Genomic DNA, 17,871 nt, shown 5'->3' with positions numbered 1-17,871 from the left:
ACGGGGCAATGTGAGACATCGGGTAATGTGAGACATCCCCTGTATCTAGGCAACGGAACGCATTTTTGGTCATGTGAGATATATGTTTTCAAGCCCCTCTCATTTCCCCTTGGCCATGAAGGAGAGGACCTCATGGTAATGTTGTAAGCATGTTTTTTTCACAAAAATGTATTTTTTGGATGTAAAAGTACATTTTATTGCTGTCAACTTAATCAACTGTTGTGCCAAAGCAAATTGATTCAGGTAGAAAAACTTATATAATACATGTTGATGAACTACCAACATATGAAACCATGTGATGATGATAACTGAAGATAAGCCTGAATTGCTGAGAGAGGTAGTTTTTTCTCAAATTGTGGCAGAGGGGTGAAGTGAGACAAATGCTGTGGGGTAAAGTTAGACAGTGTCTGTCCCCTCTTTTGAATCCATTATATTTTAGGTAGCAAGGAGACCAGTTTGAATAAGACAAAAGGCAATGCGGGCCGGAGGTGGGGGTTGAATGGTTTAAGGGGTGTCAGCAAGGGCATGGTTTGGCACATACTGTATGTAGGGGAGAGTGGCCTAAGTTGTGCCGGTGGGGAAGTTGTGCCACCCCTTGTTTCTAGAAAAGCATAAAAGAAATTGGAAATGTGACCACATATTTAAGAAGAGCCATCCATTTGACTCATCCTGTAAAGAAGGGAGAAACATGGAATGAGATATAAGCACATTTAAGCTCAAAAAACTGTTTTTTTACCTTTCAAAGTAAAATTTCCATGATCAAGGTTTTTTGATTATTGTGTCTGAACAATTATAGACACGTTTGAAAACATTTCACACATGTTTTAGTGCTTTAGTATGCTACACTTTGTGTCTATATAGTTAGCACGATGTCAGCCCTAAATTGCTGCATCATGCTGGGCCTGGGGTGAGTTATAAGTAAGTAAGTAAGTAAAATGTATTTATAAAAGCACATTTATAACAGTTTGCACTGCCCTTAGTGCTGAACATAGTGCATTCAGCAGGTAAACAATGAAGGAAAAATAACAATAACAAAAATAAAGGACATAAAGCCCAGACATCCACATATAAACAAAGATAGTGCAGAGGTAAGATAGTTAATGGGGAGGAAAAACCAGGGTGTACAGATGGGTTTTGAGCCTTGATTTAAAGGCACAAATGGAGAGGGAATCGCATATGCCAGGTGGCAGTTGGTGACTACAAGGGCGGAGCAGCTAGTGCAAAGTACATTTCTGAGATTTGTGACATTGGCATGGCTGTATATGCTGGTCACCAAAAGAAAGTGATTGTCTACAGTAGCTCAGAAGAGACTGACATCTTCATTCCACTAAACGACACCACTGATGAGTTCAGATGGCCAGAAAGATGATGATGATGGTGACTTTGTCATCGTGAGCTTTGCAGGTCAAACCATTAGATCTGCTAGGCCTTGTTTAAAGAGGACCTATGATACTTTTAGACTTTTATGACCTATAAACGTTGTTATAATGATGTATAGTCATGTTTAACCATACTAGCGTATCAAACAATTACGTACATGCATTTCGACGTATTCCCTGCTGACCGTCTGGGGTGGCTATGCAGAGCACTAAACACTATGGCAGCCGGTCGAGAAATAACTTGTTCAAATTTCCGGGTAGTTTGAGTCACGCACCCGGATGTTTCCATGTATGGTAATGCTGCTCAGGCAAGCTCCGGCTGCATGCCCCCACCTTCCTGAAAATCTCCCGCTGCTGGAAGGAAGGTAACCAATCACAACAGAGTGTGGTTTGCAGCAGGGGGGGAGGGGCGGAAAAGCTCAAAGCAGTGTGTAGAGAGAGACTGCTGTGGTCGCTAGGGTAAGAGGAAGAGTGTCCCGGAAATCTACATAGTTTTTTGTGATGTGATTCGTGTCAGGTTGCTCTATAGCAGTTTTTAACAAGAAATTAAGACCAGAAAAGTAGTATAATAGGATCTCTTTAAGAAAAGTGTCCTTCAATCTTTGTAAAATATTTACTTTATTTACTTTAAATAAACCCTAAATAAGTGATTGTCTAATGGATTTGTCTTGCATTACAGTTTATAAGATATATATATATCAATGGCACAATTTACCCCATGGTATTCTCTCGTGGCACAACTTACACCACACCGGGGGCAAGTTGTGCCACAAGACAACTTTTTTTCCGAAAGCTATATTTCTTAAACAGTTAATTTCAGATCAAAGTTATTGTTGCCGGGGATGCACAACACCCTGAAATATATGTACATATTTGAGTTGGAGACTTTACTGTCAAGGCCTCACTTTAAAGTCACTTTGAGTAAAAAGTGGCACAACTTAGGCCACTCTCCCTATGTGGGGGACAGGAGAGTGACATTTAACATCAATATCTTTATTCAATGAATGATCCCAGTAAAACAAATGCAGAAAAACATTAATCAAAGACTCAAAAGATTGAAAAAGACAGCTGGGTCTAGTCCTGTGTTCTGAGTCCTAGGCTGTTCTAGCTGGTTCTGATTGTGCTTTGCTCTGATCGCCAGCCACTAGCTGGCTCTAATAAGGGCCCTGAGTTCTGACCCCCAGACTGTGTTTTAATCCAACTGGTTCTACCTGTCATTTGAATGTTAATTATTGAATATGAATTATATGTTGTATTTGATCAGAGTTTCTTTCAAAATTGTTTTGCTTAATTGACAAAACCCCATGATTCTGTTACTAGTCCAACATTAGTTCTGGAATATGTGGTTTTCAAGCTAGCTGTCAGGATTCTAACTGTTACAACATGTATTGTTATGGTAGTTTCAGAGTGGAAAAAATAAGTGGATCAGTTTACCCTCTTGATTTCTCTGGTCTGTCTCAGTTTACCCCACAGCTGGGGTAAAGTGAGACACAAGACAACTTTTTTTTAAAACAATCATAGTTTCACTGCCATTCGTCCTGAATAAATTCTGATAATGTCCATTTTACTGATAAATCATTTTAGCTCGCATAGAGGGGAGCAAATGTAAAAAGTGTCTCACATTACCCCGTTCTCCCTACATTCAAAAAATAATTACAAAACTTTGAACATCACAAGAGTGCCATCTTACAGTAAAGCAACAGACGCATATTTTTTGACAGAATGTGTTTGGTTTTATTGTTTTGTTCAATGAATTATGGAAGAGTGTGCAGCTAAAGGAAATTTGATGGTCTTGGATACTCACAAAATGTATGACATTCCAGACATGATGGCTGTTTATCACTTTACTAACGGAGTGGAACAAATTTGTAACCTTGCGGCTAAAGACGGAAAAAATCCTGTAGCTGCAGTGGGGCCATACAGATGTGTGCACATGATCACACTGAAACATGAATAGGTTGTTATGAGAGGTTGGCATGACACCCACCTGCCACCTGCGTAGACCTCAGCTGTGTCGAACAGGTTGACTCCACTGTCATATGCAATGGACATTAGCTGCTCTGCAACCTGTCACGAGGTGAGGGAAAACACACACACACAAACACATTATATTTATAGTTAAAAGTATCTTATTTTAGACACTTGCCAAAAGAAAAAGTCCATGAAAGAGAGGTAGCTTTCTGAAATCCAGAAAGTGACTGTAATAAATACAACAGACCAAAGCTGAGGTGCAAACTGCCAAAAAGCCTTTTAAAGAGGCAAGGTAGAGACCCAGGCCAAGCCACTCTGACAATGCATCAGAGAACAGGAACACAACCACTGTATCGTTTATAAAGACACTCAAAATTGGACAACATTTTTTTTTTAAATATTCTAGCATTTAAGAAGTACAGTTAGTTCATTTCACTGGAAAACACACACATTGTGATTTTTGGTTTTACCAAAACTGTCTGCAGAACAGAAATAATGTATTTATAAAATGAACATGTTTTATTTAACGATTGGAAATAGCACTTTCAGTAAGACAACTCACGTGAAATGTATTGATATGTGAATGCAGAATATGTAGCCTACAGAGTTGATATTTGGGATCTGGGCTCTGTAAGTATACACCAAAGTCAGCACAACTGAGGATTGAGGACTCAGAGGAGTGACTCCTATATCGTCTCCCCTGGAGGAACTTAGGTTTCTGGTAAAATTCAGAAGTGCTTGTCGATGGTGAAATAGCTTCAGAAACAGGGTCAGATAACACATAGGACCAATTAGCTCTGACTGAGCAAAACCCGACTCTTACAGCCTCCTGGGGTGGAGGTGGTCGTTGTGCAGTGTTATATAAAAAAGCCTTGAAGTGGCCACAGCAGAGCCAAAGAGTGAGCCAAGCGTAAAGGCTTGAAAATAAAAGTTCCTCGATGCAAAGGATGTGTTGGGCACTGTATATGCTGCAGCAGTGCACTCAAGTTACATGTGTGGCTGCACTTTTAGTCTGTTGTAGTACAGTGTAAATGGGATCACAATGTAATTATTTGTGAAAAATCCTTTGACCCCACGATTAACAGTATAGTGTGTCAACTCTTTAGTGAGTGCTCATGCATTTTGTAAGTGCGTGTGCTTGTGTTTGACTAAGGACTTTCATTGAATTTGCCATCATTTCCCTGTGGACAATTCTGTGAGCGTAAGTTTTGTGAAGATGTGGGGACAGAATGTGTGTTTAAATACATGGCCCTTGTGTGTTTGTGTTGACGTGTGTCGCTAGGAATCTGTCAGAGTGCCTCACTGTATATGCCTGCAAGTGCATGCACATTATGCAAGTATATAGTGTGTGTGTGTGTGTCTGTCTGTCTGTCTGTCTGTCTGTCTGTCTGTCTGTGTGTGTGTGTGTGTGTGTGTGTGTGTGTCTGTCTGTGTGTTGCTGTTTCAGCAGTGGCAAGAGTTGTTGTTTCTAGCAAAATTAAATAATCCCTCCTCCGAGAATCTTTCTCAACCTTCTCTCTGCATCGAGCAAAAACTGGGCAGCAGTCCAGGCCTGTGTGATAATGTTACAGTAACAGTAAACTGTATTTAACTAGTGTCTTTAAAACAGAGACAATGAAAGTACAACACTTAAAAGGAATAAAGCAAGACAATTCAACTACATTTAACAAGAATATATATTTCATTTTCTATTCATTTTACCTTTATTTATACTCCAGATCAATTGAGTGCTGACCCTCATTTGCAATAATGTCGAGTCAAACAAATGTAAACCAAAGACAACAACACAAACACAAAATACAATGCAAATACATTAAATACACGAAAAGCTGATAAAGAGACAATTGAAACATTTAGACAGCGATGTAGAATGGCTGCGCAGTCTAAATAAAACAAGTACAGGTAGAGTTCGGCAGATTTGTTCCAGATAAATGGAGCCTATTGCAGGCTTGGAGCCAAATCTGAACACCAATTTTAAATCAATTTTAATCCTTATCAGGAAGCCAGTCAGAAAATACAAGTATATGCATTGTGATATAAACGGTGCCGAGACTGACTCGTAATAAAAATGATTTGAGACCCATATTGACATTTAGTAGCAAACTTGCTGGAGCCTTGAGGAGCCTATATCTGCTGCGCCGAGAGTGAAAGTCAGATGGGGACACCACTAAAACGTGTTTTATTTTCTCAAAGTTACCGAAAGATACCGAAAGATAGATAAGATATGTGCTGAAATGTGGTACAGATCATGTTATGCCAGTCAGTGCTCTTTTTTTGTACATTTGACATCTGTGATCCACACTGCATGGAACTGTTTGGGATCATGTATATTAGACCAGGGACAGCCGTGGTTCTAAAAACTGAGTTGGTAGAAGGAATGTAACCAAGTGGGAACATTGCATTTTTAGCATGGTCAGTTGGTACAAGCAATCGAGCAGCAGACCATCATATGTCTGTAACCTTTGCCTGTGAGAGTAAACTATCGTCCAGTGTACCTCAGAAATAATTCATATTCAGAATATGGTATTCATAAGGAAAGCATCATTATCAGATGCAAATCCACTGCTTTAGTACAGGAGGTTAGATGGACAGTGAAGGAGGAAAGTAAAGGACAAGTGAGAACAGTGGCCAAATATCGAAATAGCCCATTCAGCAAGTTAAACAAAGAAGAATGAAAAGATAAAGCTTGAGAAAGATTTGGGAAAGAGGGATGACAAGGGAAAAAGAACAGCATGTTCTGGTCTCTGCTGAGTGCAGACAGAAAACAACTGTTAGGGACACTGGAGGGGGATTTTCAGTTCAATAAAGTGAAGGGAATTGCAGGCTGGAGAGAGATTTTTTTTTGCAGAGGTAAGAGAATAGTTGGATGTAGATTGAAGAAGTAAGAAAGTGCAGAGTGGATGATATAAATGAAATGTAGTGTGAATTTAAGGTAATATACTTTTTTTGCGGGGGAGTTAGGGTAAAGTGTGGAATAGATTGAAGACAGCTTTACGAAGATAGATGAAGAGACACAGAGGGGCAGAAAGAGTGGCTGACACAGAGCGGAAAAACGATGGTGAACAAGTCAGATTTTTAAAAGACCGTTTGGCCTTGAGTGATTGCTCATTCACAAGGAGTCTCATGAGATGCCGCAAGGTCAGTCACTGTCATGGGGTGATTTGAGTGACATTCACAAGGTCAGTGTATTTATTTTGTTGATGGAAGCATCGTTGCTTAGACAGATTTCTGACTTCTGGCCATTTTGGATGAGCTCAATGTGACAAATGGCTTACAAAGTGTGTGTAAAATGTCTGCGATACAGATGCCCCTTTGATCTCACCTTCAGAAAAACCCTGAGTCATTGTAAAGTAGCAGAAATACATGGGTGGCTATGCTTCAGGCTTCTTTCTTTGTTTTTTTGGGTGTTTTTGTTCAGGGCACAGAAGGTGAAGGAAAATTTGGTTTCCAAACATAGACCAAATGTAATAAGAAAAAAATATTTTCTCTTTCACACAACACCAGAATCAAGGCTGTGTAGGCCTCCCACATGCTACCCACACAGCCTTGAGAATATTTCATGACTGCAATGCTCAACTCTCCACCAAAGTTAACTTCCACAGGCAACACTTTCTTCAAATTTCCTTTGTGATTTACGGATCCACTTTTGGCCTTTTCTAAATGAGTAAGCAACGTTAACTTGCATCCCCACCATCACTCCTGGGAGCTTTCGGACTGTCTGTGTCTCTGCCCAGACAAGTCGTTACTTACTAGCACTTTAAGAAGACATACTTTATTAGCGGTGTATTGCCCTTTATAAATTAAAAGAAAACCCTGGCTAAATGAATGGAGACACCGATGCTTCCTCACATGTGCACTGTGCGGTACAACTAAATGATTAACATCCATCCTGCATGTATAAAAATGCCAGAACATTTGAGTGTTGTATAAAGATGGCAAGAGAAAAAGATCTAAGTGACTTTGAAAGAAAGTTCATTGTTGGAGCGTCAGTCACAAAGACTGTTCAACGGGCTCATGTTCCAATAGGGACTGTTACTAAAGTCAAATCTGCATTCAGATCTATGGGAAAGAACAGCACCAAGATCCTAAGCCTACAGATGGCCAGCAATGTTGGTCAACAGCAGACATTGCTGCAGCGTCACTGTCACATCTACATTTGAATGCAATAGTTCCACATTTTGGAAAAAAACATATGATGATGATTCCTTTTCTTGCTAAGAGTTTGACACATATTGATGTTTTAACACTCTCTTTATGCTAAACATGAAGCTGGAACCTGCAGGTGATTAGCATAGCTTATAGCATAGATGCCTCACCTTCACCACATTTTTTTAAAATTGGCCTTAGCAATAGCTAAGGGTAAAGAAGCAAGCCAATGTAGGGAGTATGTGTGTATTTGTGCAGCCCTCACAGATTTTAGGTCGGAACTGTGTTTGTGTGCCAGAGTTTTTGGGCATTTCTTAATGAGGACACTGCACTCTGCTGAGGACATGCATTATATTTAGGATACGTCTGATAACAATGACACTGAAACTGGTTGCATTCAGGGCAGCAGAGAACTTTTAAACCCAACGCAGTGTTTGCTTAAAGCAAATTGCATGTGATGCAAGCAACCGTGCAGCACCGGCTTCTTTATTTCATTAATTCAGATGGCAATAATCCAGAGCTTTGTTTCTCTACTGAGAGCGTAAACACTATTGTCAGTCAACAGTTATTTAAAAGAGATTTTATGTAAGTCAACCAGCATTTGCTGTTCCTAGGCCTGTTGGACCGAGTGATAGCGGTGACATTGAATTGGGGACATTCAGAATAATGGAGGGGAGAGGGGTGCTAAGCTTTGAGTGTGACAAGCGAGTTAATGGAATTAAGCCTTGAGGTGAGGAAAATAATACTGTTGCATAACTCACTGTCCCTGTGTCCCCTGGGGTGAGATCTGTTCTCCAACCCTCCCCAAATATCATTCTACGTGTGTGTGTGTGTGTGTGTGTGTGTGTGTGTGTGTGTGTGTGTGTGTGTGTGTGTGTGTGTGTGTGTGTGTGTGTGTGTGTGTGTGTGTGTGTGTGTGTGTGACGTGTGTGTGTGTGACGTGACCAAAGCCAAGACCCCGGCAGCCACAACATTGCATGAATCAATGTGAGTGGGCAAATAGAGACATAGCGTTGACCCTCTGTCCTCTATAGTTTAAAGTTTGAGTCAGTCCACATAATCTGTATCACTGCTAAGGACTATGTGAAGGTTTTGAGCGTCTTTTAATATGTAAAAAAAAATCATCCTCTATAATGTGAGCAATACAATGAACTAAGCTGTGGGCTAAATGAGCCTGTAGGTAGGCCTATTAGATCTTTGTCTGCTGGCCAATGGTCTGATCAAAGTTAACTGTGACATCAGTCAGAAATAAGTATCCCATTCAAACACAGTTCCGTGGTTAATGTGTCCTTCTATTCTGAACGACAATGTAAAAGGGACAAACAGCCCTTATAGTGGTTGTGTCCTCAATATAATTTTTAGTTTTACTTACTTTGTAACCCCTTTGCATATGGCATCGTCTTGATGCTTCAAAATAGTTGGTTTTCAATTTAGCTAAATAAAATTAAATAGTAAGTAAGAGTAAATAGTAGTTGTGTGAGGTTCTGTAGTGGGTATCACTTAGTTAATCAATGGAAGACATTTTCCGCTGGGAGATTCTGGGAAAAACTGTTTTGAGTTGTTGTAGTCCCATATTAGTTTGCTTAGAACACAACACAAAACATCTTACCTAAACTACATCCGCATGTAGCACAAGGCGATCTTTATAATACAGTATCAAACATGTTTCACAGTGTGTTCAACACAGGACATCAGGAACATTTGACACCACTCACTATCGTATAAACTGTACAACAAAATCAATAATTCCATTAAGATTTAAATTAGCATGCAACACAAAATAAAATGTTTCATACCTCGTCTGTTATCTGTCCCCCGAATGTCACCCATGTACCTGGAAGGAAATTACAGATATTTTAAAATAAAGAAACCAGTCCTTTCCATTAGTGTGGGAGTGAGAGAGTTTGTGTGTGCGTGCATGCTTTCGTGTGTGTGTGTGTGTGTGTGTGTGTGTGTGTGTGTGTGTGTGTGTGTGTGTGTGTGTGTGTGTGTGTGTGTGTGTGTGTGTGTGTGTGTGTGTGTGTGTGTGTGAGAGAGAGAAAAATTCTGGCATAAACACTAAATTAATTCACAGCCTGTGATACAAGTCAAGAGAAGCTGTCAAGTTCCCAAGAGAAAATCCATCCTGTTAGGAGCGGCATCTGAATACTGAAGGATCCCCTCCTGCGCTCTCATTCTTCATTGGTGAGGGTTTGCGTTTGTTACAGTTGTGCATATTTGGATGACATTATTTGCCTTGTGCTTATGTAATGAGCTTGCACATCTGTACATCTGAGTAGGGGAGAACGGGGTAAGTAGGCACACTTTTTACTCTAGTGAGAATTGCTTATCACCTAAACATCTTTCAATAGTCCTACATTAAATTGAAGCTTAAGGTGTTGGCTTGAAATGTGTACCCCTCACTTTTTCTAAGTTATTGCAATAAAGAAGAAATTAACCATCAACGACACCCTTACACATTGTGACAACCAACCCCATCAAGGGGTCGGTTGTCACACACTATGGGGTTGTTTGTCACAATGTTATCTTAATGGGAATAATCTTAAAAAGAAGGCAAGAAAGTAGAACTAAATTTGTAAGTTTAATTGCATTGTCAAGTTGACAAATAGGCCTACATAACTTAATGTAGCCTTGGCAGCTGGTCTAGTTTGGGATGCACTGGGTTGTTTTGATTTTGTTGCCCTTTTTTCTTTTGCATGCTAGCTGCCTTTTCCTGCGCTATTCTTTCCTTCTCTGGAGTGTCAGTGAGGATACAGCTTGACAATTTATTTCGTTATTGGGTTCCTTTTCTAGCTGCAGCCTTGAGATAACATGTGACAACCAACCCCCCAAAAAATATGACGACCAACCCCAACTTGAATTTCTTGCTAGCATCAAGGCCAACAACCATCTGACAACTAATTAGCTTGCTAAAAACAATCTAAACTATAGCTTACCCTTCACACTTTGTATGGGTAACAAGTGTTTTGTTATAAACCCATTGTGTAAAAGCCTAGAAGAAAAATACTGAGGAGCTACATATTTTCAATTTGACATGAAAAACACAAACTTGCATCCTCACCTTAAATTCAGCAGTCTAACTCAAAGGAATACTATGTAGGTGACCTCTGATCCCAATTCTGGATATTTACATACCAACAGTTCACAGACAGCGCCTTCTGGTTCCGAGATATAACGATTGTGACAACCAACCCATGTGACAAATTACCCCGTTCTCCCCTACATGCTCCTTTAGTTTCCCTGCAGACAATGCAATAAGCCAGACAAATCGCTAAAGCCATAGCAAACTTCTTCAGCACATTCCCTCACTCATTATGAATTATGCATGTAGCGTTGTTGCGGCAGAATTACATTATTACAAAACAGTTTTTAGCTTTTCTACAACTGCCCTGCTCTGCCAGACAGAGAGAGGGGGGGAGGAACACCTTTTCATATCACATAAGTGTCAAGTCATTTGTATGTGTCTGACAAGACATGAGGCAGTCTCTGTTGCAGAGCCTTTGAAATCTGGCGGTGGGGGAACAAGGACATTGTTACCACATTGTTTTCTGTCATATACCGTAAGGTGAGCTTGAAAATGAACTTTCTCAAAAAAAAACAGTTGAATTTGCCTTTGTTTTGCCGATGGCTGCTTGTATCCACAGCTGCGCCATTGACTAGAGTAGGTATACTGTGAACGGAATGCAAATATGAATAATAACTTTTGGGTGAAAATGTCCCAAGACTGGACCAGACCATGGCCCACCTCATGCTCCTGCAGGAGGCTGACAATCACTGAATCATCAGCAAACTTGACTCAAATGTAGTCTGTCAGTCATTGAGCAGAAATAACAAGGACAAAAAAGGGCAGCCCTGTAGTGATTCAGTGGAACACATCGTGGCATCAGACAAAGTGACATTGACACAAGTTCTCTGTGACCTCAGTGTTAGGAAGTCGACAAGCCAACATATTGTGCTAAGGTCAACGGCAGATATATTAAAAAACCTGTGAGAGCTGACAAGATATCAATACAGTGTAAGTGAAGTGCACATTCGTCTTCTGGCCCTCCAGGTGCCCAACGATGGAATCCAACACAGTTTATTTGGCATTGTTTATCCCCTTTCCTGCCTAATAGGCAAATTGGAGTGGGTCGCTTACATTCTGCCAATAAGCTCCTCTCACAATTTGCTCCAAACCTTTCATAACTAATGAAATAATGGCCACGAGACAATAATCATTCAGCAACTTTGGTGATGAAACCTTGGCATAGGAAACATCAATGGATTATTCCCCTAACATGGGGACACTTTATTCTGTGATAAGGAGAGGTGCGAAAATATCACCCAAGAACAAGACCCAATTTTTAAGCAGAAGGCCACTGACACTGCAGGCCCGTGTGTGTCCATGACTTGTCCATTCAGGTGTTTTCCAAATATCTGTTTCATCTATCTGAATTTGACTGCACACGGTATTATTAACTTAAATTTGGCCAATTTGTTACTATAGTCATCGCAATCATATTAGAATGTTTGGCATCATCAGCATAATTTGCATTGAAGTTTCTAGTTTATGTACTTTCATATTTAGCGTGATGTGATTGCCAGGAAGATTTGGCAAGAGAGGTGTTTTGCCATTTGAATCCGATTCTTCAGTCTTGAATCCAGCCCTGTGCCTGGCAGCCTGGGATAGATGGCACATATTTAGATGAAACATTACTCTCTGGCGTCTCTCGGTTTAACTGACCTCCTAACTCTCTTTTTCAGCATTTTTTCAGCTTGCCTGCCTTCTGATAGAAAGGCTGAGTCATATTTTACTCATTTAATTAATTTCAAGCTCCACCTAAAGGGCGCAGCACATCTATTGCTGGCAAAGTTTACGTTTATCCAGAGGAGAAACAAAAAAAAGGCAAATCATCGAAAAACACATATGACAGACACATTTTCAGATGATATTAGGAGCTAAAATCAATTTTTAATCATATATATACAAAATAATGATATACAACACTCCTGAATAATGAGTCAGTCAATAAATGTTTTGTTTTGAAAAGATCTGAGCAAATGAAATCTATTTTCTGGAAAGCAGAGTTGTGTTTTTCATTGCTCTGTAAGTGTGCGAGTTAAAGCCTGAACATCCTGTAATATGGCACCATATATATACAGACACACACACAAAGAGGAATTCCCACGCTTACAACTGTTTCCAGTTCTGCTGCATGTCCTTCTTCTCCTCTACTGCCTCTTTAAGCTCTATTGATTTTCTCTAAAACAACTCTACTTGACTCGCCTTCGTCTGAACCTTCATATCCATATCTGTTTTTGTCCTGTCTACTGTGAGCCGACGCATACAGAGAGGGTGGACAAAACAAAATAAAAGGCAGGACAAATATAATGTGTTTCTGCGAGGAAAATATGCGCTGTTAAAAAAAACCCGTCTCAGACTGCATGCCTCAGAAATGATTACAAAGCTTGCTACACGTCTTCCTGACACATTGTCAACAGGAACTGAGAGTATATAGCTTCGGTATTTGTTGCATGGATTTAGCATTTAATTGCATCATATTATACAGTCGTTTGTACACTTGTGCCCACTTGCAAAACAGTAATACAGCAGACACAACAACAGCGGGATTGATTTCATTCAAATGACTACAAAGACAAACAAGTTTGCAGTGATTACAGCAACACTGATCATAACTCTAAATCTAATGCAACGCTAATGTTGGACTTTCCACTTCAGCTGCAGAGAAGGAAGCATTCATGGAGTTAAACATTACAAACTACTCGGATTCTTACTCTTTTGAGGGTACAAACAGAGGACAGTGAAAGAAGGTGAAAGAAACATGACAGCAGGTCAAGGATGACTGATCCCATTAGTGCTGAAAGTATTATGAATGTGATGGTATTATAAACTACTGCCGAATACTTCTAAAGGGTGAGTTTAAAGTACAAGGTAGAAAGGGAATGAGAGGGAAGAAAGAGGCTACAGCAGAAACACAGTAATGTTGGTCAGCTCAGTGACTCTCCTTTAAAAGCACCACGGTTAAAACACGCCGAGGTCCAACTCCCCATTTATTTTCCACATTGCAGGATTTTTTTGGGGGGGAGAACTATTTTAAGAATTCATGGATCAATAGTGCTGCATCAGTCGGCAAGCATCCAGGTATTAATTGGTGTGAGGAAGGAAAGTGTTGGATGCGCAGAATTTCTGATGGCTCAGATATGTGCTGATGACAAACTTCTGCATCGACTTTTCTTTATTTAGTAAACCAATTAAAATGGCGTTGAAATGCACAAAGGAGTACGAACTCACTGTTTTCCACAATTTTTCTAAACCAATTAGCGTCATTGGAACAGCCGTGTGTGTGTGTGTGTGTGTGTGTGTGTGTGTGTGTGTGTGTGTGTGTGTGTGTGTGTGTGTGTGTGTGTGTGTGTGTGTGTTGACAGCACAGTGAAGCCGGTTTCAGTGAACGAAAGAGTGCTTTGAGAGGCCCTGATGACTTCCCTTTTCACTTCACTCCAATCAATTAAACCACACTTTATGACTCTCCCCCGGGTAATCACTTTTCTGGAAATCAATTCCTTTTCAATTAACTTTTGAGACGTTTTTACATTGTAGACAGAGCAGTTTTCTTTGTTTTTGTTATTTTCAGATTCAAAATTTAAATGATGTTAGATTACATTTTGCCGGAATGTGAAATTATGATTTTTTTAAATAACTGATATTGAATTGTCTCAGAATTTGTCTTCTCTTCAGTCAATTACAGAGCGAACACATTTCTGAAGCTGAAGTGCTGTCAGGAAAAAGACGGAGCGAAATTCACTCTGTATCCTATTTCTGTTGAATAGTAGGTTGGTGTATGGTTAATAATTTGTTTTTTTATTTACTTATACAGTATATGATTTTTTTTTTAAATATCAGAAAAGAGTCTGCGCTCAGCGGTAAACTCTATCTAACCTCTTTGAACCAAATAACAAGCAGTTTTTTAGCAGCAGCTGAGCCATGGGAAAACAACACCCTCAGGGATGGAGACAGCAAAGATGAGGCCAGGAATAAGAAAAGCACACTGATAGCAAGAGTGAAATAAAAGACGAAGACATTTATTTCTTTGGTTTAAATTTCTGTTTTTCTCAAAGGCTTTGATTCTTCTTCCAGACAGTAGACTACAGTAAGGAGTTCAGAAGGAATTGAGATGAGACAGAGGGAAGAGACGGAGATAGAGAGGAGAGAGATAGCTCACTTCATAGGGAGAGCGAGAGTGCCAAAACTGACAAGAGAGAACTCTCCTCTTTCTCCTTCACTTTTCCTGTTCATCCCTCCCTCCTGCACCCTGTCCTGGGATCATATGTCGGTGTGTGTGTGGAATACTAATTCAGGCTTTTTCATGCATTACGAGGCGGCCTCCTCCGTTTAAATTTTGTTCCCCCTCCAGCTTTCGACAAAACTCTGATGGATGGCTTCATGAACAAACAATTAACAACTAACAAGCGTGGCACATGGGGAGGGGAACAGGGTTAAGTTGACCCCAGGGCTACACACTGGTTACTGGTGTTATGTTTGGTTTTAAAAGTAGCCTAGTTTTCTGTAGTACTGAAACTCACATTCAAAATTATTATTTATAATTTATTAAGCATCAGACAGTCTACTGAAGTAAACAAAGATCTTGTACTCAAACTCAATTTCAAATCAAGTACAAAACGTGTATAACATGAGAGCGCAAAAACATTCTAAAATAATTATAAAACTGATCAAAGTAATGGCAAAATAAATCAGAAATGATTGTCTCTTTAAACCAGAGAAAAACATCATATAAGGTTAAATGTGCATGTACACCATGCCTAACACATGGACTTTATTGAAAGATCACCATCCCTGCCTTGCTCAAATGCACTTTGGCAGTGTTTGTCTGCATCCTAAATGTTATAGCAGTCACTTTCCTGTGTGGCTCCTAAGTGAAGCGTTGCATGCCAAGGTCAATCTGCTGCTTTATTGTTACATAACTTTTGAATATCCTGGTTTCTAGCCAAGTTTGCCACTTTGAAAGCTTTGCACAGCAGCCTGCCTTGGGTCTTGAGTGCACAGTGCAGTTTTAATCCAGCGAGTGAAGATTATAAGACTCAAAATATTAACTATACTGTATATTATTATAGGAAGTTTCTAAGTAGAAAATCAACTTTAGCAGCTTCAAAACAGCATATTCCATTTTAAAATGGGTTGAAACAGACTCTGTGAACGCTCTGTGAGTCTACGTTTGTTGTTCTGCTGAAATATGCTGTGATACTACGATAGGATTGTTTGAATATCACCTTGCTCACACACACACACACACACACACACACACACACACACACACACACACACACACTAAACACTCATTTATCTTGGCACTATTCCTTCAAGGTAAACGGATGAAAACACCATCCTGCTCTTTGCACCTCCCTCATCTGTCTCCTCCTCTCCCCTGCCAGCACAGTGCCCTGGGCTCAGCATGTGGAAGGCAGCTGGCATTATGCTGACCTTTACTGCACCGTGCAACAAACAGTTTGAGTCAGACCTCTCAGTCTACTGTCAACCACCTGGGGCAACATGCACTCAGAGCCACACATTACACTGGTAAAACAACTCAACATTCTACAAAACGGCCATAGATCCATTCACGTATTAAGGCTGGATATAAAAACTGAACGCACATACATACACACACACACACACCTTCTGAAAGACTCCAAAAGTAAAGCTTGCTGGGTTTGTGTTTGTGCAGCGCATTATTTCAATTATTTAGATGTGTTGCTTTCATAAGAAAACAACAACTCGCCAACTTAAGTGTTTGAATCCCTTTCTAAATGTAATGCTGCTTGTTTTACTTGTTCAACCTAATGAAGTGTGAATATGATGTAATGCTCCTTGTAGTTTTGTAAGCTAAAACCAAGTACATGATACATACAGAACATCATACACATGATCAACAAAGTACAACAGTACAACAGTAATTGTTTAGTCAATGTCAATTTTGTTGTAGTTGTTGCCTATAGCATGGCCTGATGGTGAAATGCATTATGTTTAGTGAGGCAGAGTCTACAGTACTTACCAAGTCCTAAGCACGAAACTCTGAGTCCTGACTTTCCAAGGTTCCTGGAAAAAATGGAAAAGAAAGAGGAATCAAGTCACTTGTACTGTACATACATATTTCACCAAACAAGGTCAAGGATCTTACAATCAGGAGCATCGATTCCTTCGATCATATTTGGCAATAGGTGGATTCTAAATCATTTTAACAGTTTCATACTGTTTGGACATTTAGACAAAACAGATGGTAAACTGTGAATGCATGATGGCAAAGATACTGACAGTTGTGGCTGGATGCGGCTTTGCTTCAGTTAAAACATGACAGCCTTGACAGCAGGGCTGATTTCTCCACGACAGGAAACAGATTTCATCCTCCCAGGTAAATGCTTTGACACTGTCGACCTTCAATCACTTCTAAATAGGTATGCATACGTAAGTGGAAGGAAGGAAGCCTCGCAGTGGAATGAATGGTTATCTGCCCTTTAATGTCCCTTTCCACTCAACAGAGAGAAGAACAAATTCCCACGCATTGAATGGAAAACGCTAATCGAAAACAGCACATGCAGAAGTGAAAAATATTCTTGAATAAGAAAGTCACAGCTTGTGTACTCCAGGGTGGAGATGAACTGTGTGTATACTAAAGGTACAGAACACATCCTATTTATTAGCTTGCTAATAGCGTCATTAGCTGTGTCATTAGAACCAGCCACAATCTGTGCTAAAATATTTTTTACCGTTTTTTTTTACCGTTTGTGCACTGTATATACACATGCATCACACCTGCCTTTACAACCTCATTAGCCCACAAAATCAAGTAGATGCTGACGACAGTGTTTAAATGCTTCCAGTCATTGCCCTTTTACCCTGTGCAGCTGAAGAGCCTCAATGGAATTAAGACTACATAGAATTAGTGTTGATGTTTCTGATAATGCTGTTACTACTATCACCACTAACATGGCTATTACATTTTAGCCACTTAAGATGATGTGGCTAACACAATTATTCATTAATTAGAGCACACATGGAGCATCATTAACATTCACTGGAAGTCGAGTGTTTGGCAACATGGAAAATGGAAACCCAGGGCTGTACGCTTATTTTTTTAGGTGGTAGCACTGGTGCTAGCAAGCAAAAAGTAGGCTATGATCGAAAATGCATAACCATAACCCTTGCATTTCGCTCTAATTACCTTTGAGCATGTCATCTTGGTCTCATTTGAGATTCTCAATTAATATTATATCCTAGTGTGTGCAGTAATAATTATAGAAAAATTAATAGGGGTGCACTGATTGCAATTTAGACAAAATAATCTAACCTGCCAATTGCAAT

The 17,871-nt window shown here is 39.8% G+C and overlaps 1 protein-coding gene across 4 annotated transcripts in view; it reads right to left on the bottom strand.

Annotated features, from left to right (window-relative positions):
- kcnab1a (potassium voltage-gated channel subfamily A regulatory beta subunit 1a) overlaps window positions 1-17,871 on the bottom strand; it is a gene marked incomplete at its 5' end in the record, with an annotated part of 94,562 nt that overhangs the window by 10,483 nt on the left and 66,208 nt on the right. For all 4 annotated transcript variants that reach the window (XM_080025139.1, XM_080025140.1, XM_080025141.1 and 1 more), the window contains 3 exons: window positions 3,367-3,446; window positions 9,293-9,330; window positions 16,565-16,608. In XM_080025139.1, the coding sequence (XP_079881265.1) occupies window positions 3,367-3,446; window positions 9,293-9,330; window positions 16,565-16,608 (162 nt within the window). The remainder of the gene's footprint in view (window positions 1-3,366; window positions 3,447-9,292; window positions 9,331-16,564; window positions 16,609-17,871) is intronic.

The sequence above is a fragment of the Ammodytes marinus genome (genome assembly GCF_949987685.1).
Source record: "Ammodytes marinus genome assembly, chromosome: 3".
Taxonomy (NCBI): Eukaryota; Metazoa; Chordata; class Actinopteri; order Uranoscopiformes; family Ammodytidae; genus Ammodytes; species Ammodytes marinus.
Note: the sequence above shows the minus strand (reverse complement) of the source record. Positions and strands in the feature narration are given on the sequence as shown.